Source organism: Zalophus californianus, chromosome 7 (genome assembly GCF_009762305.2).
Source record: "Zalophus californianus isolate mZalCal1 chromosome 7, mZalCal1.pri.v2, whole genome shotgun sequence".
NCBI classification, from domain to species: Eukaryota; Metazoa; Chordata; class Mammalia; order Carnivora; family Otariidae; genus Zalophus; species Zalophus californianus.
Window position 1 is genome coordinate 142,540,609 of NC_045601.1, and position 20,487 is coordinate 142,561,095.

A 20,487-nucleotide genomic window follows, 5' to 3' on the forward strand; every position below is an offset into this window, starting at 1 on the left:
ACCATGTTGATCGTGAAGTCTTGAAGCAAGTTGTTACATACACAGGTAATAGAAAAATTGCAAATATGTACATGTGTTTTGACATCTTGAAGTAACTCCATGACCTTTAAGCTCAGATTTGTGTTAATGAGAGATTAAAACCCTACAAGGTATTTCCATTTTTGTTAAGCATTTCAGAATCCATGCTTAGAGCTTAGAGCTACAGTTAGTACTTAGATTTAAAATGTAACCCACCTCTGGGGCAATGCACTGGACTCTGTAGGCCAGTTTGTACATCTTTGCCATCCAGGTCGACCTTTGGTACTGGAAATACAACTTTGCACTTTTGAATATGGGATTAAGATGGTTAAATATCCTGTATAAATCCTACGTGAGAACTTGCTTCTGTCTGGTATGTTTAGACATTGAGAATGATTGTGTGTCAACACAGGCCCTCTTGGTCAGGGAAGCAGATCCTTTCTTTAGCAATGGTGGTGTGAGAACACAGACTTCTAAGGAGAAGGCCCAGTACGCTGCAGTTATCAGCATGTTCTACACGTAGACGTCTGTTAAGTCATTCTGGCCCCTTTCATTGTTACCCAAATGAAACCAAAGGGTGTCTGTGCTTTTTGCTTTTCCCTAGGGAACCGGCAGCTTGCACACTTAAGAGGACCGTCACGGGTCATCCGAGGTGCTGTCTAGGTGTGTGTGCCCATTTTTCCCTCCATACTCCCCTTATGCTCACAGTATTAACTCGAGTAGCTTTCCCTTGATTTCTAATTTAACTTAACTCCTCACCTGGATTCCTGTCTTCTTTGAACCACTCTCTACATTGCCTCTAGAGACGCTAAAAAGGGTTCTTGTCATCAGTTACTTTGCTCCCTGATTGCTACAGAATCCGTAATAACGCCTTCACATGTTCAGTGAAGCTAGAAGCCTGGGTCCATTCCTTTCCCTCAGATATGCCCTTCTGTAGGAACTGCAGATGAATCCCAGCCAGCCCGGGAACCAGAGAGGCCGGCGCCCGCTTCCCTCCCAGGCGCTGGCCTCGGGCCAGAGAGCTTGCTGGCGGGGTGGGCACGGCTTGTACCAGCCCAGCACAACACGGACTCCTCGTAAAGGACACAGAACCCGTGCAGTCACTGGGTTCAACTGTTCGAACAGCCGCTTCTACAAAAGCAGTTGAGGGCATTAAAAGGTGAGCTTTTAGTTTTATATTTGTCCTTCACTCTCTGAAACCCTGTGGAGTTGTGAGGTTCTCCCTCACCCCCCTACTTTTCACTGTACTATTTCTCTGCTCACTTTTTCCCTGTATACTGTGCTTTCTATTTCATTTTGATTGGAATGGGTCACCAATTTTAAAAGGACATTTTTAGGAGAAATGGACAGAGTTTCCTAAGAGCTAACCAGAGAGTCCTTTCCAGGCATCAGCCCTAGGTATTTGTGTGGAAGGGGAAAGCAATTGTACAGCAGGTCTGAGCCCCAGGTTTCAATACAAGGGAAGCAAGAAGGACGCACTGGAAGGGGACACGAGTAAGCAGAGTATCTGTCATCTTTCCCTGGGAAGAGGCCTGTCTCCACTCGAGGAGCCCCACCTCTAGCAGGATCTACCCGGGCTCCCCTGGATGTGCTCCTCTGCCACCAGAATGCTCACCCTGGAGATGACTCGGCACAGGGAGGGGACGCAGAGTAGGGAAAGGTAGTGAAGTCTTTAATGGAGGTCGAAGCTGTAGACGTGCAGTGCCCCGGAGAGTCGGGCTCCCAAAGAACTCCTTCCAGCAGCAACGACAACTTGGTTCTGTAGGGGACAGAGAACAGGACTGTTGGTCACGCCTGGGAAGCTCCTGCCCTAGTCGCGGCGTCCTGCTGTGCTTGGGTGACACGGGGGTGGGGACGGGGGCTAGTGCCACGAGGTTGCAGAGACGCAGACTCAGGCAGCTCGACTCAGGTGCAGGCTGAGTCCCAACTCCAGCCCCTTGCTGGGGGCTCACTTCAGGGGCCACTTTCCTCATCCTCAGACTGTCCATGTCCACTTGTCAATAGAACGGAACTAACTTGGTCCTTCAGGGCCACAATCCCAGGTGGGTGTAGTGAAAGTGAAGTAATGTGAACGTTCACTACAGTGAACTTGCAATGTACAGAAATGAATCGACTAAATTACTTACAGATCTCTAAGGGTTGACAGATGTATAAATTTTTGTATAATTCATATGGGTACTTGATAATGTCTAACTTTTGGAAAATGAATTTTAAGAGTAAGCCAAGCTTGGGGCGCCTGGGTGGCTCAGTTGGTTAAGGTTAAGCGTCTGCCTTCAGCTCAGGTCATGGTCCCAGGGTCTTGGGATCAAGCCCCACACATGGAGCAGGAGCCTGCTTCTCCTCCTCCCACTCCCCTTGCTTGTGTTCCCTCTCGCGCTGTCAAATAAATGAAATCTTTAGAGTAAGCCCAGCTTATGATGTAACTTTTGAGATTCCCCCCATAAACTTAATAATCCATCGTTTTTTTTTTCTGGAATAGATTCAAGCAAGGGCCACTTGAACTGTGGGCCACCAGAGGGCAGTGGCCTTGAATGCCCATAAACTGCAGCCAGGTCCACTCCACTCTTTAGTCCTTAATCCTATCCTGATGTGTATTTTATTCTACTTCCCATGTGTATAAATGGTGTTTTTCCTCAAAGGTGGGGACTTTGTCTCAGAGCCTGCACAGTTCTATGCAATATCCTATCCTAAACGAAGGAATGCATTCAGTGGTCTAGCTGGAGATTGGAAGATAAACCCTTTAACTGCTGTATCCATTAGAATCCAAAATGTGCATACCCTTTGATCCAGCAGTCTTCCAAGAATATCATTAGCAGGGATATTTGCATAATCATAAAAATATACAGCTGTGCACGAATGCTCACAATAATAAGAAAACTGGAAATAATTTTAAATATGAGAAAGTGAACCAAATAAAATAGGGTGCATCTGGACCATACTCTGCAGCCCTGAAGAAGATCGCTCCACCTGTATTTGAGAGGAAGCGTGATACACTGGAGTACGCGAGCAGGAAGCAGCGACAGGAGAAGAGTGTGTGTTTGTCCCTAGAGTCCTACAGAAACCCCAGGAGTCTGGAAGAAAACATTAACGGTGGCTATCCGACGTGGCAGGGGTTTGCAAGGTTTCCTGAAGGGCCCTGGCCAGTATTCATACGTGAGGCTCCGTGGGACAGCAGTCTCTGAGAACGTGCGGGGCCGGGGCCGTGGTCCGAGGAAACCACGGACACAAATTTAAACTTCGTTCCTTTTTTCCCCCATCTAAACAAACCATTTTTAGCTCACGGGCTGTACAGAACTCGAGGCAGCCCGCGGGCTGTAAGTTGCCGAGCTCTGCCCTTGGGGGTGAAACTGGGAAAGTGATGGGACTGTGTGTGGATGTTCCTTTTTTGTGTTCCTCTTTTTCAAACACAATCTGAACAATAAAATGAGATCATCCGCACCCCAGCCTTAGCCAGGAGTGCAAGCCTCATACCTTGTCTTTCGACCGCACGGTGACCACAGAACTCCCAAACCTTGAACTTGCCTGTAAAACAGGGGCTGTTAATGGTCTTTGCAAGACATACCATATTTGATCAGTTTAAAAAATAAGGGAAAGGGCACCTTCATGGTTTTTCTTTCTTCATTCCCGTAGGAGGTACTCACCTCAGGAGAAACCAGTACGTACTGGGCCTGGAAGGAAAGGGTGAGGGACTGGTTACTGTGGCGGGTTTTAACTGCAGCCCCACATGCACACTTCCACACTCTTAAGCCCTGCGCTTTGTTGCCCTTTGACACAGGAACTTAGCTCAGGGCAATGGATGCACAGAGGTGTTTATACATGAATATGTGTATCCTTATTTAAAACTGAAATGAAATGGACTAAGGGGCTAATACTAATATTTATTGTTTACATAAACTGTGGCTTATCCACAGAGTAGTAGGCAGCTGGGAAATGTACTGTAGGAGAATGTAAGCAGGCATAAAGGGCAGTAAGACAAAATCTGGTTACAAATTGTGTACAACAGATCGCAGCTAATAAAATACATTCACACAGTGTAGTGAGGAAGAGACCGGTTTGGTGCAGAGCCCCATCCTTTCATTTCTGAGCACTGTGACCCAGAGCATCTTCCTCTCGGATCCTCTCCCCCCACTGGGCATAGTGCCAACTTACCAGCCTTGATGTGAGTTAAGAAGGGGCTGGGAGGGAGGGCGAGATCTCTAAGTGCTTAGCATAGTGCTAGGCACAGAGTAAAATGCACAGTGAGAGCCATTAGGGTCAGGAAAAAATACCGGAAGGATACACATCAAAAGGTTAATTATTTCTGCAGAATGCACTTCTCGGTAGACGATTTTTATGCCCAGGGAACCCTTAAGGAAACCCACCTGAGAAAAGGAGTAAAGGAACAGGGGTGCCTAGTGGCTCAGCAGTTAAGCGTCTGCCTTGGGCCCAGGTCATGGTCCCAGGGTCCTGGGAATGAGCCCCCCGTCGGGCTCCCTGCTCCGTGAGGACCGTTACCCCTCTGGCCCTGGCCCTGGCCCTGCTTGTGCTCACTCTTGTTCTGCACTCTCTCAGATAAGATCTTTTTAAAAAGGCAGTGAAACAGGAAATAAGATGAGACTGCAGTGGCCCTGGCCTGGTTTCTCTGCCGTGGGCTCCCATCCAGGCGGCGGGCTGGGAGCGAAGCAGCCGACACCACGTCCAGAGACTGCAGCCACAGGCACCGCGCTGCAGACCTGCCAAGAGCCCAGGGCCACTTGTGCCTACACACACAGGCATGTGACTGTGTCCTGACCGCGGACAGTCCAGCTAACAACTCGAGGATCTGCAGTGGACGCCATTTTACGAGGCATCAGGTAGCCTCCTTTGCCAACACGGCATAGATTTTGTACGGGCACATGTTACCTTTTCTTCAGGACACGGAGCTATCCATGATTCGCATCTGCCTGTCATGTCACCGGAGGTGATGTGTTTGCCATTATAGACATAAACACGGCCGTCTTCCCCCCCCAGCAGTCCGGAGGTGACGTCCGTGATCCTCAGGGGGGCTGCCAGGATGATTTCATCTGCAAGCCATAGAAACCACAGGGTCTCCCTCCTGTCATGCTTTCCATTGTCCTAACCCAACCGCCCACAGGTCAGATTAGTGTGTCCTTCACGTAGTCCACCCTCCCCACCCTGTTGAAGGCTCTCCTGTTACCGCCTTCAGGAAGTCTAGCTCACTTGGCTCTGGTCTTGCCTAACTCGAAATAGACAAAGGCCCTTGGGCCACGGAGCTGTTCATTATGAGGGCAGAGGCTACATGATCCAATTAGGGGACCAGTCTGTTGAGCAAAGGGACTCGATTCTTGGCCAGAGGCCCTGTTCCTTTCCCACCTAAGCCATCGCCATCCAGGTCACTCAAGTGCAGAACTCCACCAAATCGAGAGAAGCGGCGGTCCCCGCTGAAGGTGCTGAGCAGAGAAGGCTGTGTGTCGGGGGTCAGTTCATACATCCGAGTGGTTCCGCCCTGGTGCAAGGTCATGGTCAGGAACGCCATTTTGGACACCTCATCTGAAATAAACCAGGGCGGGTGGCGCCTGGGTGGCTCAGTCGTTAAGCGTCTGCCCTCGGGGCTCAGGTCATGATCCCATGATCCCGGGGTCCTGGGATCGAGCCCCGCATAGGGCTCCCTGCTCCGCGGGAAGCCTGCTTCTCCCCCCTCCCACTCCCCCTGCTTGTGTTCCCGCTTTCGCTGTGTCTCTGTCAAATAAACAAAATCTTTAAAAAATATATTTAAAAAAAATAAATCAGGGCACAGTATCTGGTGCCATCCCAGGAATGAAGAGAAGACAAAGCACCGAATGGAGCCCTAGTCTTCCTTCAGCCTTCCATGCCTCAAGTGACACAGCGGCTCAGGATCACAGCCAGCCATCTTCAGTGGGAAGGTGCCGCAGGCTTGGGCACGGAGACCCAGGCGTGGGGCACGTGTGGGGTACCCCATCAGACAGCTCTGACCCCGCAGGAGTCTCCATCTCCCCTTACACCGCAAACTGCCCGCGTCACACTCCCGACAAACCCGACAGACTAAGTTCTTCCCGCGGCCTTCCAGAACCTGACCGTGACTTCCGGCTAGAGCCGTCGTACAGTCCGTCTCACCAGCCGGACTCCCTCACGGGCCCAGGGCAGGGACACCGCCTTGCATTGTGGCTCATACTTGCAACTCGGAAAAACTGTAAGTCGTACTTCTCCATTATCACTGACTTTCAGGATTACTGTGAAACAGTCGAAAATCTTGAGTGTCAAACTTGTGAATGCCAACACTTTTTATGTATCATAAAAGGTGTGGAAAATGCCCCCCAAAAATTATAAAGAAGTTCTAGAACATATACTGCTTTCTGGAGTTTGATACCCACATGTGTATTAAGCAAAATGGAGATTGTTGCAGATTATAAAATTTTATATGTTTTACGTTTAGGCCATTTCTAACTGCTGTTTTAATTAACACTGTGATAAAGAGATCCTTTCCTGCAGTTTGGAATAGTTCCTGAGAGCAGATTCTTAGAAATGGTCCAAAGAGCATCCAAGGGAATGAGTATCTCTGAGGCTGTTGCCCTTCTGCCAAACCTTTCTGGAAGGGGCAGCATCAGTCCACCTGTCACCAGCACCATAGGAATGCCCACCTCATCTCAGCCTCGCCATGTTTGAGTAGCATCGTTTTCATACTGAAGATACTTCACAGTTACTCATCAGCACCCTAAAATCCCCACTAAATATTTAGGCTCCGGGGGAAAGGGACAGGCCTCACGGGGTCATGCTCCCAACCACCGCCCTCAGGGATCACCCCGCAGGTACATCTGACCGTTCAAAGTGCAGTGAGTCTGTTACCAGAGAGCCGGGATGCCCAAACTGCACTGAGGGATACTGATTCTCTTTCTCATAAATAAATACATAAGGTTAATTTGTATATAATACAGATATGTAAATTGACCTTTTTATATTGTTATATAGTATTTTGTAACAGGAAAATACCAAGACCGGAAGGACATTAAAACAAAGTCTGGAAAGCTCTAATCACAGCACTCCAGTAGAAAAGTGAAACAAACAAAATCACTAATGGGTGTTGTGAAAGTTTGGAAAGAGCTCTGTGAAAGGGGGAACCCCCACTACTCCAGCTAAGTCCGCATCCGGGGTTACAGTGCTGTGTCCTTAATCATGCAATGAAAGATCTAGCCTTCTGGGCCGCTGGCCGGCGCAGTCCACAGAGCATACACCTCTTGATCTCCCAGCCGTGCTTAGTTTAAGCCCCACGCTGGGCGTGGAGCCTAGTTAAAATGAAAGAAAGGAAAGGAAAAAAACACGTAGCCATTCTTTTGCCCAATCCACTCTGCTTATTTTTCTAATGTGTGCAAAAATCTTCCTGAAAAATAACTTGACAATATGTAAGAAGAGCCTTATTGGTAGACCCTCTAGTCCAGGAATTCCTTCTCCAGGATATTTTAAAAACTATTTAGGAGGCAGAGTTTTCTGTACATCGATGTTCGAGAGAGAAGACGGTATTCACAATAGTGAATAATTGGGAGCATCCTTTTCAGCTTAAGTTTTTAAATATCTGGATAAGGGGTGATTTCTATATACATCTTTTATTTTCACAAATTTCTACAATAAGCATGATTCACTTTGATCATCTTCAAGGGAGTAGATCTTCAAGGTTTTAAAATTTTATTTATTTATTGAAGAGAGAGCACAAGCAGAGGGAGAGGGAGAAGCAGGCTCCCCTCCGAGCAGGGAGCCCGATGCGGGGCTCGATCCCACAACCCTGGGACCATGACCTGAGCCGAAGGCAGACACCCTACGACTGAGCCACCCAGGCTCCTGAAAGGAGTAAGTTTTTGTTGGCTTTTTAAAACTTTCCCATAAAATAAGTGATGTTTTATTAACATAGGTCCTCAGCAGACCTAGTCCCGGTGAACTGATGTATAGAATTTTCTGAAACCACCCCCCCCCACCGTGCTCCAAGCTCGGTGAGACTAGAGCTTTAACAACACGCTTGGTTACTTTCATGAGGGATTTTCAACAAATCTCTGAGGTAGATAGTATAATTTGCATTTTGCAGATGAAGATACTAATGCTCAGGGAGGTTAAGTAACTTCCCCCAGGTTATGCCGCTTGCTATTACCGAGAAAAGGAAATACTCACAGTCCGGTCTGTCTGGCTCCAGATTTCACAACCTTCCCCCCACAGGATGTGGTCAAGGAGCCACCCGACTGAAAACGCAGCCACGTTTCCCGGCGCGTGACCTACCGTGAGTCGGGGCTCCAGCCAGCAACACTTGTTTCTGGGCCCCGTTCACCAGCACGTGGCCGCTGGACAGGGAAGCCCCCAGCTTCCCCATCGTCTGTGAAATGCCATCCGTCAGTACCATGCAGCTCCGAGGGCTCTCCCTGGTGCCCAGTCTCCGTGGGGGGCGCGGCAGCCTTACCTTGTCTCCGGAAACGGTAAACCAGCTTTGGCGGTGTGGGGGCAAATAGCCATACACCCGCCCGAGGCTCTGTTTCTCGTCGTGAGCGTGGAACAGGTGGCCCAGGCTGGAAGGAAGCACACACAGACGGGAGAAGAGCGGGCCGACTAGTCAGGGCCCCGGGGATACAAGCCCCCCCTGCGCCCGCGATCCTGAGATCCTGGCAGGGGAGCGGGGTGGCTTTCTCTGCAGATGCGAGGCTCACCACTCTGCCTCCGCACTGAGAGCAGGTAGAGGGAGGGCCATGGCCACGGGCTGAATCGTGTTCCTCCGGAATCCACATGTTGGGAGTCCGAACCCCAGCACCTCAGAATACGTATATTTGGAGATCGGGGCCTCAAAGAGGCAATCATGTTACACTGAGGTTACTGGGGTGGGGCCGGATCCAACAGGACCGGGTGTCCTCGTAAGGACAGACACCAGGGACGGGCGCAGACCCAGGAGAGGCCGGGAGAAGGTGGCCGCCTGCAAGGCGAGGAGCGAGGCCTCGAGATTGCCGCCGCCAACACCGCGCCCTCGGATTCCTAGTCTCCAGAACCGGGAGAAGATGCATTCCCGCGACTTCTGCTACCCAGGCCGTGGGACTGTCACGGGAGCCCCGGCAGGCTCATCCCCCTCCTAGCTCCTGTTTCAGCTTCTGAGAATTCACCACCTTGCCGCAGAGCCACAGCTTTTCCTTGTGGGGTCTGAGCCCCCCAGGCGGGCTCCCGCAGCAGCCGGTACCTGCCCCTCGCGCTCCGGGGTCCCCGGCCCCCACGGGAGCACTCACCTACTGGTGTTCCTCCAGGTTGGGCTCCCCACCAGCAGCACGCTTGTGTTGTTCATGCGGAGCCCGTGGAGGGCATAGCCGAGCCAGGAGAAGTCCTCCTCGCCCCGCACCGTCCAGTTGGCCGCCTCCACGCCCAGCTTTTCTATACGAGACAACCAGTGCCCTTTACCTTGCGTGGGAGGCTGCTGGGGTCGGAGGGGCGGGCAGAGTCCTTGCCAGAGCTCCCCTGTACCCCCGAGCTGCTCCCAGGGAGCCCCAGTGTCAGAAACTGATCCTACGCTTCATAGGACAAGCACATTTCTGGAGCTCACTTCTGTGGGGTGGAGGATGCGATATAAACGGAGCCCCCAGCGGGCAGGTCGGAGCATCACTGGGTTGCCTTCCGAGTTCCTAGGCTTCCATGGAAAGCCTTTGCCAACAACCTACGGGCCCCCTTCGGATCTGGACCTGGAAGTTGGACCCCTTTTTTGTGTATCAGTAATTTTACCCGTATCACTTGGATGATAAAGGTAGATACTCTACTAGAAAATTTAGATGACCCAGGACACCTGGGTGGCTCAGTCGTTAAGCGTCTGCCTTCGGCTCAGGTCATGGTCCCAGGGTCCTGGGATCGAGCCCCACATCGGGCTCCCTGCTTGGCAGAGAGCCTGCTTCTCCTTCCCCCACTCCCCCTGCTTGTGTTCCTGCTCTCGCTGTGTCTCTGTCAATAAATAAATAAAATCTTAAAAAAAATATTTAGATGACCTGATAGTGGAAGGAGGGAGATGGGACAGAAGCCCACAGGCACAAGGACAGACTAGAGCTGGGAGGTCTCCGCCCCACCCCCCGCCCCTCTCCTGCTCCCTCCTCACAAACACTACCTTTGTGGCTCCAGCTGGGGTCGGAATAAAATGCAGCCACCATGCCCTTCTGCCTCCCTCCACCTGGCGCGAAAGGGGATCCCATCACCAGATCGGGCTCGCCGTCTTCGTTCATGTCTGCGGCCACCAGCGTCCAGCCCAAGTTACAGTAGGTGTCCTGTAGGGGAACCAGGAGAGCACGTCCCGCTCAAAGGCGGACTGCAGGAGGCGGCCAGGTCTGGCCCTGGCCCAGAGGGTCCCCGTACCTGGCAGGAGATGGTGACGTTGGGGCCAGAAGACATTCCTCCTTGTCTGGAGCCGAAGTAGACGTACACCGCACCCTAGGTGAAGGCAAGCCACGGGGCAGTCACTCAGATGACCGGAGAGGGGGGGACAAGGGCCTGAATCACCCGAGTCCCCACAGTTGGGAGCTCAGCGACAGACGGAAACAGGACTGAAGTGGTTTTTATGTCTGTCCTTTGCGTCAGCGTGTTGGAGCCCCCAACACTGAGACGGCCACTCCTATCTGTGCATACCACACACGCTTGTTCAGTGCACCGGCTGGACAACCCGTTCGCCTCCCCGCGCAAGGCCAGCTCTGTTTCTGGCTCGCCCACGAGGCCTTCCCCGACCCGGCCGTGGTTCCTCAGAACACGACACGCCGTGTGGTCAGTGTCCACAGCCCTGAGACGCATGTGCACCATCGTTCCCTGTCCAGAACCAGCTCCTATCTTGTAACTTGCCGGTCTCCATCCTCACTCATTCAAGCAGCATTTATGTTCCACCACAAGCAAGGCGCAGGGAAGACCGTGGTAAGTCAGACCACACTCTGTCCTCCCAAAAACCTGGTCAACGGGCAGTGACACCACAGCGTGGAAGGGACTAGAGTAGAGGGAAAGGCTGTGGTGTGGGGACAGTGACATGGGGCCTACACCAGGGGCTGATGTCAGCTCCCGGGTGGGTGCCCTGTCGCTCCTCAAGGACGAAGGGGAGAAAAGACCTTCTCCACACGTCCTCAGGCGAGGGGGCCTGTGGGTCCAGAGAGGACAAACGGCTCACAGTCTGGAAGCAGAGAGCGAGGAGACAGGGACAAAAGCGAGCTCGTGGCAGGTAGAGGTGATGAGGGGCCTCTGACCTTCTGGGTCACACGGTGCAGGAGCCGGTGCCCTGCCGTGTACGGGGCCCACGCAGACGAGAGCCCACGCCGCGGGACCCGGGACCTCGGCCAGGGCACAGGGATCCAGGGAGGTCTCCGCTTTGTGGTGGTGACGGGGGCGCTCGAGTGGCTGGAACCCCTGTCCCCCTCACCACCATTCAGTATCCTGGTGGGAGGGAGGGGGCGTAAAATCGGGAAACCCAGGAGGGCAAGTGAAGGCCAGGGAGGCAGGAACTAGGCGCCGCCGGGTAACCCAAGGTCAGGTCAAGGACCCAAACGGGGCTGAGATCATCTCCCCACAAATGCGGGCCCGGTTCATGTGGCTGGCTGCTTCCCGCCGACGTTCCAGCCGACCCCGCCTCCCCCCCCCCAGCCCGCCCCCCCAGCTGCTTACCGTGTACACCAGCTTCTCAGAGCCCACCGACGGCGCTCCCACGGCCAGGTCAGGCACGCCGTCCTTGTTGAAGTCCAACACGGCCAAGGCCGAGCCAAACCGACCTGAGGGCTGAAGCGGCACCAGTGAGCCCCCCCTGGGCTGAGCCACGGCCTCCAGAACAGCAGGCGACTCCCTGGGGTACCGGGACCCAGCCACCCAACCTGGAAGCCGAGGGCCCAGGGACAACTCCGCAGCGACCAGAGCACATCCGCGCCCCGGCCGCTGGGTGTCCCCTTGGAGGGGACGAGGAGGTGCCAGAAAGAGAAGGATCCGTTCTCGCAAGTTCTGGGTTTTTCGAAAATGGTCCCACACGAAGGGCCAGGCTCCCTTGGAAAGTATCCGAAACAAGAGCCCCATACACCAGCAACAACGGCTACCCCGCGACGAGCTCTCGGAACGTCCGGGGTGCGGCGGGCACGGCGACAGGACGTCCTGCGGCCGGCACCCACACGCACGGGCCAGGGGCGCTCACCACCCCACACCCGCGGCTTACGGAGGGAAGCCCCAGTCCGTTCGGGGACCCTTCTCTTCCGAGGTGGATTCTCTCCCCTCCTGCTCTCCAGAATCCGCCCAGACCGCAAGGCCACTCCTCGGGCCTCTTTCACGGCGGAGCCGACGGTGAGCGGTCTTGCGCAAGTGGAGGTGGGCCCCCCGCACGTACCCGCGGCCCAGAACCCACACCGCTCGTGTACTGGCCCATCGGGCTGCACCTGGCGTGCGGTGGCCTCTGGAGAGGGCCCCTCCTCCGAGGCGGGAACTTGACGAACGAGAAAGGGCTGCTCCGGGCACGCAGCAGCACGGTGGGGCAGCGGGGCTAAGCACGCCGGGCGGCCGAGGCCAGCCTCGTGCGGTCGCCGCTGCTCCTCGACAGGCAGACTCTTCAAGCAGAGCCACACCTGAGGCCGCTCGTCCTCCCCCTCCCCCTCCAGGCGGGGACACAGAAAGGCTCGCGACAGGCCTAGGCTACACCCGTGCCTTCAGCGGCCGTAACACGGTGACTGCGTTACCGAGTGAGCACGGCGCTGCCCCTTCCTCGGCCCACGTGTCTGAGAGCGTGCGTCCCCCTCCCCGCGCCGAGCCGGTCGCAGGAGCCCCACCACTCTGACAGGGCACGGCTCCGTCAAGCAGCAGAGACGCCTGGGCGGCTCAGTCGGCTAAGCGCCTGCCTTCGGCTCAGGTCATGATCCCAGGGTCCTGGGATCGAGCCCCGCATCGGGCTCCCTGCTTCTCCCTCTCCCTCTGTCTGCTGCTCCCCCTGCTTGTGTGCATGCTCTCTCTCCGGCAAATAAATATCTTACAAAAAAAAAAAAAAAGGCAACAGGAATGGGTAAACTTATTTTGGAACGTTCTCATGTGGTGGCAGAAGGTTCCAGAAAATGCTGTCCATCTGGGACTGTGGAACCTCACACAGTGGCCAGCCAGCTGAGGATCACCTCTCAGATTCAGGACTCCTCTGTCTGGTCCTTAACCCCATACCCTTCATGTGTAAAGTATGTCCAGGCATGTCATCTTGTTTTGTCCTCACAGCATTAACTCCACAACAAAAGCTTTAGTGGTTTCCCCAGGATAAAAACCACGGTCTGACATAAAGTCCCTTCCCCTGCTGCTTGCTGCTGGGAGTGCGCAGTCCCACCGAAGCGCCCGAGCTCGCCTGTGACCAGTCGCAAGGCTACCTGTCCCCCCTGCCTGGTCCCCCCTTCCTGCTCCTGTAACTAATGCCAGCCCAGGTTCCTGCTGTCCCGAGGCGGAGCGACGCTGCCTCCACGCGGAGCCTGTCTCCTACAGTCACTGTGGGGCTTTTCTGGGGATGCATCACCACTTAAGATCAAGGAATGAAATCTGAGCAAAGTCTGGAATTTAGGAAGAGTCACGTACCAGAGTTGGTTTCTTACTTTTGATACATTGACACCATAGTTACGTAAGACGCCACCTTAGGGGAAACCGGGTACAGGGTGTTTGGGAACTCTGCACCGTCTTTACAGCTTTTCTGTGAATCTAACATTCTTACAAAATAAAAATTCATATATAAAAAGAGGGAGGCTTAAAGTCGCAGGGGAGGGGTGTACTCCCAAGAAATCACATCCTGACTGGTGACTCAGAGCAGCTCTGAATAAACAGCAGCTGTGTTTCGGGCGGGTCCTGGGCCAACAGGCTTTTAAAAATGACGAGTGTTCCACAGACAGAGGCCACCAGCCGTTTATGGGCTATTTGCTCTGGGGAACCTGCCGCGCAAGACAGGCAGTGGCTTATGGACACGAGAAGGGAAAGTCAGAGCCGGGCGCCTCACCTGGAAACCCTCCAGGGTCACGTGGGCCTCCTTGTCGAGATCCAGGTCGATGGGGGGCAGGCCCAGCTCGCTGCCATAGAGGAGGTACACGCGCCCAACCTGGGTGTGGCCAGGGCGGCTGTAGCCCGGGGCACCCACCACCAGGTCCCCCAGCCCGTCCTGGTTGAGGTCAGCCGAGGTCATTGCCCTGTGGGGAGAAGAGAGAACACCCCGTCCAGTATCTATGGAGAGCCATGGGCGAGACGGTCGCCTGCTTCTCTCTAGAGCACTCCCTCTTGTTGCTTTTTTCACCCTGACTGTGGAGAATGTCCACTTCTGAGGTTATATGGTTTGTGTGATTTGGTCTTGCTCTCCAAGAAACACAAGAACACTGGACACATTAAGGCCTCTGGGCATTTCTGAACCTTATGACCCGAGCAGGCGAAAAGCATCTTCACAAAGCATCACATTCTGTGTGCAAACCCAGAGCCGCGAAGCGCGATCCTGGGCTCGCCGGGGAGCACAGGAAATCTGCATCCGGCCAAGGGCGCCGGTAGCTTTCTGATGGACCAGGTAACAAACGGAAAAGGATGGAGCCTGAGACCAACGTGTGTTAGGTACACCGTGTTATTTCTACCATAGCTGCACAGGGTACCTTGTATTGTACAGAAATTAAATGTTTGTCATATTTAGTGGATGTTTCCAAATGAGGGTCTATGACCCACCGGTTATAGAGCAAAGGTCCAAAGGTCTTTGTTGGGGCAGCTAGAAAGACCAGAAATCACGTTATTTATTGTAGTTCTCATGGCCACGTAAGGACTCCATGGTGGCACAGAAGGAAAAAGAGGAAAAAAGACAGAAGTTGTTTCTAAAGGGGTTTGCCGCCCAGTGGGAGGGGCCGGACACACTGACCACGGACACACTGTTGTTCCCTGGCTGCCTGGGCTGCAAGCTGGGGAGGGACCTCTGCACCACCCCCCATCCCCCCGTGGCAGCAAGCCCAGCAGGAGACCTTCTTTGGCTCTGTCAGGAAGGTGGCCAAGAAGAGCCATCATGCACAGGGGACTGGCCAATAAACACAGCATTCACCCCCCATCGCCTGTGCTGGGGCTGAAAGCATCAGTGGCCTCCCAAAAAGAAGGGCTGTCACCCAATCTTTCCAAGGGAAACAATGTCATCTGGATCTGAGAAGTGTGGTTGAAAAAAGGTTTCCCCCAAACCGCCATATACTTGGGCTTGGTCTGGGTTGATCATGAAACTCAGAGGAACCCCCAACATTCTATGTACACAATTATTGTGGTGTGCTCGGCTTTTGTCCTATGAAGCGATGATACCCCAATCACTGTAATAGCTGTTTATCCACTCATAACGTCATGAGATTCCCAGAAGAACATCGAAGCTGTGCGATTGTTCTACAACACTTCATCATGGTAATTATTCAGTAAAGTGAAAGCTCCCTGCATTTAAACACATTTTGACCCATTTTAAGGAGACAGTTTCATCTTTACAGTAACTTGACCACTGTATTAATGTTTTTGTTGATGATGAGCTAATTGGAATATAAGGTGCTAACAGGTGCCACCAAAACCATTTGTTGAAATGACTGAGTGAACTTCATACTGGGGACAGTTTTCGGGAGTAGGAGAAACTCACACCTACCAGCCGAGTCTTGTGTAGGGAAAAGACAGGAAGTAAGACGCCAGGGGGCTGGAGACATGTTTCCATGACTGCTGGGAGCTGCCTGTAAACATTGTCCGTATGTTCCTTTCCAAAGTCTGGTACAGAAAAGTAAGGGAGTCCTGGAAACCCAAAATCATTATAGATAAGGACACATGGCATAATCAGTGAAACTACTATTTCTCATCAAAAGTATTAGACTTTCTAAAGGAAACCCATTTTGACAAGTGCTAAAAAAATAAAGCATCGATTCCTATCAGTAAGACCCCTTGGGATGAGCAATTAGGGAGGGAAATCACGACCCCTGTATGCAGGGAGGGAGGGCAGGCGCGGCCCTAGCGTTCAGGCCAGGATGGCAACAAAGAGTTAGCTGGGCCTTCACCTGAACCAAAGTCAGGAGAGTCCCTACGAACCCGTAGAACGTAACAAAACCAATTTAACGTTTAATCCATTAATCTAGAACTAGGATTCTGTGTGTGTGTGTGTGTGTGTGTGTGTGTGTGTGTGTGTGTGTGTTTTTCCTCCACATGAACTGCACCACCACCAGGATGCTGAATATACCTCCAAACCACAGCCAAATGGAGAGGCTGCTGTGTTTGCTTAGGCACCAAAGGTCATCTGCCAAGCGCCGGAAGCAAGCCAAGCACAGGGACATCAAGCCCCTCAGCGTGGGATCTGAGGTGTTCTGAACGTGGTTGTGTGCCGACTGAGTGGTCCCGAATAATCCGGCCCTGTGCAGGACCCACCCATGGCCAGAGGATACAACTCTGAATCCACCCAAGGGTGAAGGAGACCCCACCAGGGCTCCGAGGCCTCGCCTGGATGGGAGCACAGTGGGCTCAGAGCAGGAGGGCAGAGCCGGCCGGGGGTGGGGGGGGTTGGGCTGCAGGACGGGCTGTGCCTCCTGGTTCCGCACGCTAGCGCCCCTGGTAGGCTGCCCCCAGACGCTCGCCCTCATGCCCCCTGCGCCTTGCCCACTCTCCAGGAAGCACTTACTCAGTTTTGCCGTGTGCCAGGTGCCAGGACGGGCTTTGGCAACAGAAAGCCCCTCTCCCACGGGACCACCCTTCCACAGAGGAGACCGATCCGAGTAACTACAGGACAACATGGTAAGTGCTGTGGTGGGGGGCCCAGGTCACGGTGGGCTACAGAATTCGCGGAGCCCAGTGCAAAATAAAAATGCAGAGCCCCTGGTTCAGAAGTTTTGAAATTTTTTTAAAGATTTTATTTATTTGAGAGAGCGTGTGTGTGAGCAGGGCGGGGAAGGGAGGGAGGGAGGAAGGGTCTGACGCAGACGGTGCTGAGCGTGGTGCCCCACGTGGGGCTCGATCCCATGACTGCGAGACTACGACCTGAGCCCAAACCAAGAGTGAGACGCCCAACTGACTGAGCCACCCAGGTGCCCCTAAGTTATTAGGGGTTTTAAGACAGCAAGAGCACTAACCCAAGTGTGGGGCCCTTCTCAGGGTGACTACAGGCCCCCTGGGTGACAGCACACCTGCAAAGCAGGCCTGCTGGGGCCGGGCCCAACTCCCAGGGCCACCAGCCAGATGGTGTCCTATGAACCCTCCAGACGTTAAGAGCCCTTCACAATCCAAAGCCTGCTTCCCTTCCCAAACCCCTCGTAGTGCCTTGTATCCCTGTCTTGTTTTCCAAGCAAACGAGTCTACTCATATCTCCAAATATCCCCAAACTTTCCCAAGAGATACATGCTCACTGATGAAATACTATCTACTCTTCAAGGCCTAATGCAAATGCCACCTCTGCCATGAAGCTGTCTCTGATTGACAGCAAAGATGCAAGCTTATCTTATAGGCAAAGTACGTGTTATTTGCCACCCCAATTAGACAAATTTGAACATCTGACACTTAAAAGGTGATCTCACGGACCGATTTCATACACAGCATCCCCCTGCATGGCGCTCTGCGCAGGGAGCCTGCCATTTTGCTGACACAGTTTGCCTAAGGGCAAAGCAGGCCTGGCCCTGGTGCCTGGGGCCACCTCGGGCTCCACTGGACTCGCCCAAGGCCACGGAGGTCCAGACTCACATCTCAGAACATCTCTGGAAAAAACCACATTTGGAGGCCAAGGATATTTGTGGGTCATGAGTCACGTGGCTCATGCGCAGGTGACTCCCAGTGAATGATTAAAGGGCCAGTGAGTCTGTAAGGACAAGATCATGGGGGCAGCATGTCCCTCCTTCCCCCACCGGAAGCAGAAAATTCTTACCGAGGTCCAGGAATCCACGCTAAAGAGCACACCTCTTTCAGTATAGCTTATATTTTTCCTAACATCTTTGGTTAGGGATGCAGTCAAATTCCTATGGAAATCATTCTTCTGCACTCTGGAGCTATTGAAAAGGGAAACAAAAAAAATGGGTCAGACTGAAGGAGCAACAAGGCCCCTGAATGAAGGAATTGGAAGAATATGTCAAGTCGATCGCTGGTGAGAGACCGGAACATTTGAGTATCTGGAAGTTGAAGGAGAAACACATGCGACATCCCATGGAATTGTAGTGAACATGTTTCCAACGTGTAAAAGCCTGTCCTTATCAAAAATACTTCCGAGAGCCTCAAAAGCTGTGAATTTCTTCTAGATTACTTAAAAAAAAAAAAAGGGTTTCAGTATTCCCACAAATAGTCAAGAAATAATGTAGCTATTTGGGAAGCTGCACGCGGGCGTACGGATTTATCTCCAAGACATGCTAGAATGAATCCTACGATAAAAGCACATTTTCAAATTCGTGCATTCTAACGAGAGTACCAACCAGGTGCCTAGAGGAGACGGACAGGCTTCCCAAGTGACTGAAGTGAAGCCCACACAACGGGAGGGAGCAAAGGGGCGCGTGTGAAACAGCCCAGCGTGGGGACCCTGACAGTCTAAGAGACTGAAAACCCGATCTAAAGGCACTGAAGTCAGTCACCAAAAAGGAAGGAAGGGAGGGAGGGAAGGAAAAAGGAAAGAAAGAAAAGACTGGCCTAATTTAAGTAAATCCAACCATGAGGGCTTAACTGAACCTTCCTGCCTTCTGTTCTTCTGAAGCTCTCTCTGCTCTTGCTGACCCTAGGACCCTTCACTGCTAGGTCCTGTTTGAGCATCTAACCCTTGCTCACTCTGAAATACCTCGGTTGAAATACCACTTCTTCACCGAGAGCTCCCCTGGGACGGGGCTGGGATGCTCTGTGGCACATGCTTTTCCCTCCTAACCCTTGAGAGTATGTATGAGTTCTGGCGAGCGCCCATGCACCTGCCGGGACACATGCCCCAGTAGAGCAGGAACGCTTTCTGCCCTGCTCACAACGAGGCCTCAGTGCCTAAACCAGCTCCTGGCAGCAGACAGGAGGAAATACTGCTTTATTGATAATTATAATATTAATACAGTTTTAAGCTCATGCAGTTGGCACACGACCCCAGCAGGAATACCACCCTCTGGCCCCCTTCCTCAGAAACTACCTAAAAATCTTCTCCTCACCCTGTCTCATCAATGACGACCTTCTCAGGGTGAAATATGGATAAAGGTTATGCATAATAACAATGAGAGTAATATTACTATTTAACTGCCATTTTTATTGTTTAGCGAGCAACTTACTGATATGCTGTTTACCTCCATTCTTGCACGCTATCCAGGCCATGATTTGGGGAATATGCGCTTTTTTTCTTTTTTAAGGATTTTATTGATTCCCTGAGCAGGGAGCCTGATGTGGGGCTTGACCCCAGGACCCTAAGATCATGACCTCAGCCGAGGACAGACGCTTCACTGACTGAGCCACCCAGGGGCCCCGGCACGTTTTTTCTATTTTGCCAAAGGAGGAAGCTGTACCTCAAAAAAAAAAAAAAATAAGCAACTTGTTCAAAATCACATGGCTGTAAATGGCAGACCTGGAATTTGAACCTCTTATGTGTCTACAAATCCCATGCCTTCGATGTCTGTTGAGCATCCTTCTGGGCAAGATGTTCTTTTTTTTTTTTTAAGGTTTTATTTATGAGAGAGAGAGAGAGAGAGAGGAGGGAGGAGCAGGAGAGAGAGAGAAGCAAACTCTGCATTGAGCGCAGAGCCCAACACAAGGCTCGATCGCAGGACCCTGAGATCACTACTAGCTGAGCCAAAACCAAGAGTCAGTCGCTTAACCAACTGAGCAACCCAGGCGCCCCAAGATGTTCTTTTTCTAGGAACAATTTTGGAATCCACTTACCCCTGGGTGCTGGCTTGTGGTCCGCCACATGCAATGAACAGAGGGTTCTCAGGCAGGTTGCAGTCACTGGAAAGAGTCAGATGAATCAGGAATTTTCCACCTCCTTCACAAGCATGAGTTTTACTGAGAATCGGTGGTGCACTTCAAGCCACCTCCAGCAGCCTAATGTAGCGGGGCTCGTTGCCGAGCCGGACATGATGGGTGAAGAACCTCAGTCCTACCTGATGCGGGCTGCTGAGCTGGCTGCTGGTAGCAGGATGGTAACGCAGGAAGCTCCACGCTCCGGCAGCCCGGACTCACAGCCACCCTCCCACCCTCTGCCTCCCCCGCCCCCACCTGCTGAGCGGTCCCCACACGGACATGAACCATCTGGGAGTTCAAGACGGAAAGAAACTGTTTCCCAACTATGCCCCTTTCTGCCCGATCATGCCCATTTTTTAAAGATTTTTATTTATTTATTAGAGAAAGAGAGAGCATGAGCGGGGAGGAGGGGCAGAGGGAGAGGGAGAAGCAGACGCCCCACTGAGCAGGGAGCCCGATGTGGGACTCGATCCCGGGACTCCAGGACCATGACCTGAGCTGAGGGCAGATGCTTCACCAACTGAGCCACCCAGGCGTCTCCATGAATAATCTTTGAATTAAGTAGCACCCTGGCTG

The 20,487-nt window shown here is 52.7% G+C and overlaps 1 protein-coding gene across 2 annotated transcripts in view; it reads right to left on the reverse strand.

Moving 5' to 3' along the window:
• Positions 1-1,642: 1,642 nt before the first annotated feature.
• The window catches only part of GPLD1 (glycosylphosphatidylinositol specific phospholipase D1), a 54,248-nt gene continuing 35,403 nt past the window's right edge, over positions 1,643-20,487 (reverse strand). For both annotated transcript variants that reach the window (XM_027601598.2, XM_027601599.2), the window contains 15 exons: positions 19,831-19,896; positions 17,867-17,987; positions 15,620-15,759; positions 13,982-14,168; positions 11,653-11,763; positions 10,369-10,443; positions 10,124-10,280; positions 9,264-9,405; positions 8,456-8,561; positions 8,278-8,371; positions 5,371-5,547; positions 4,900-5,060; positions 3,660-3,686; positions 3,490-3,540; positions 1,643-1,777 (listed from right to left, as the gene is read on the reverse strand). In XM_027601598.2, the coding sequence (XP_027457399.1) occupies positions 1,691-1,777; positions 3,490-3,540; positions 3,660-3,686; positions 4,900-5,060; positions 5,371-5,547; positions 8,278-8,371; positions 8,456-8,561; positions 9,264-9,405; positions 10,124-10,280; positions 10,369-10,443; positions 11,653-11,763; positions 13,982-14,168; positions 15,620-15,759; positions 17,867-17,987; positions 19,831-19,896 (1,702 nt within the window). In that variant the 3' untranslated portion in view covers positions 1,643-1,690. The remainder of the gene's footprint in view (positions 1,778-3,489; positions 3,541-3,659; positions 3,687-4,899; positions 5,061-5,370; positions 5,548-8,277; positions 8,372-8,455; positions 8,562-9,263; positions 9,406-10,123; positions 10,281-10,368; positions 10,444-11,652; positions 11,764-13,981; positions 14,169-15,619; positions 15,760-17,866; positions 17,988-19,830; positions 19,897-20,487) is intronic.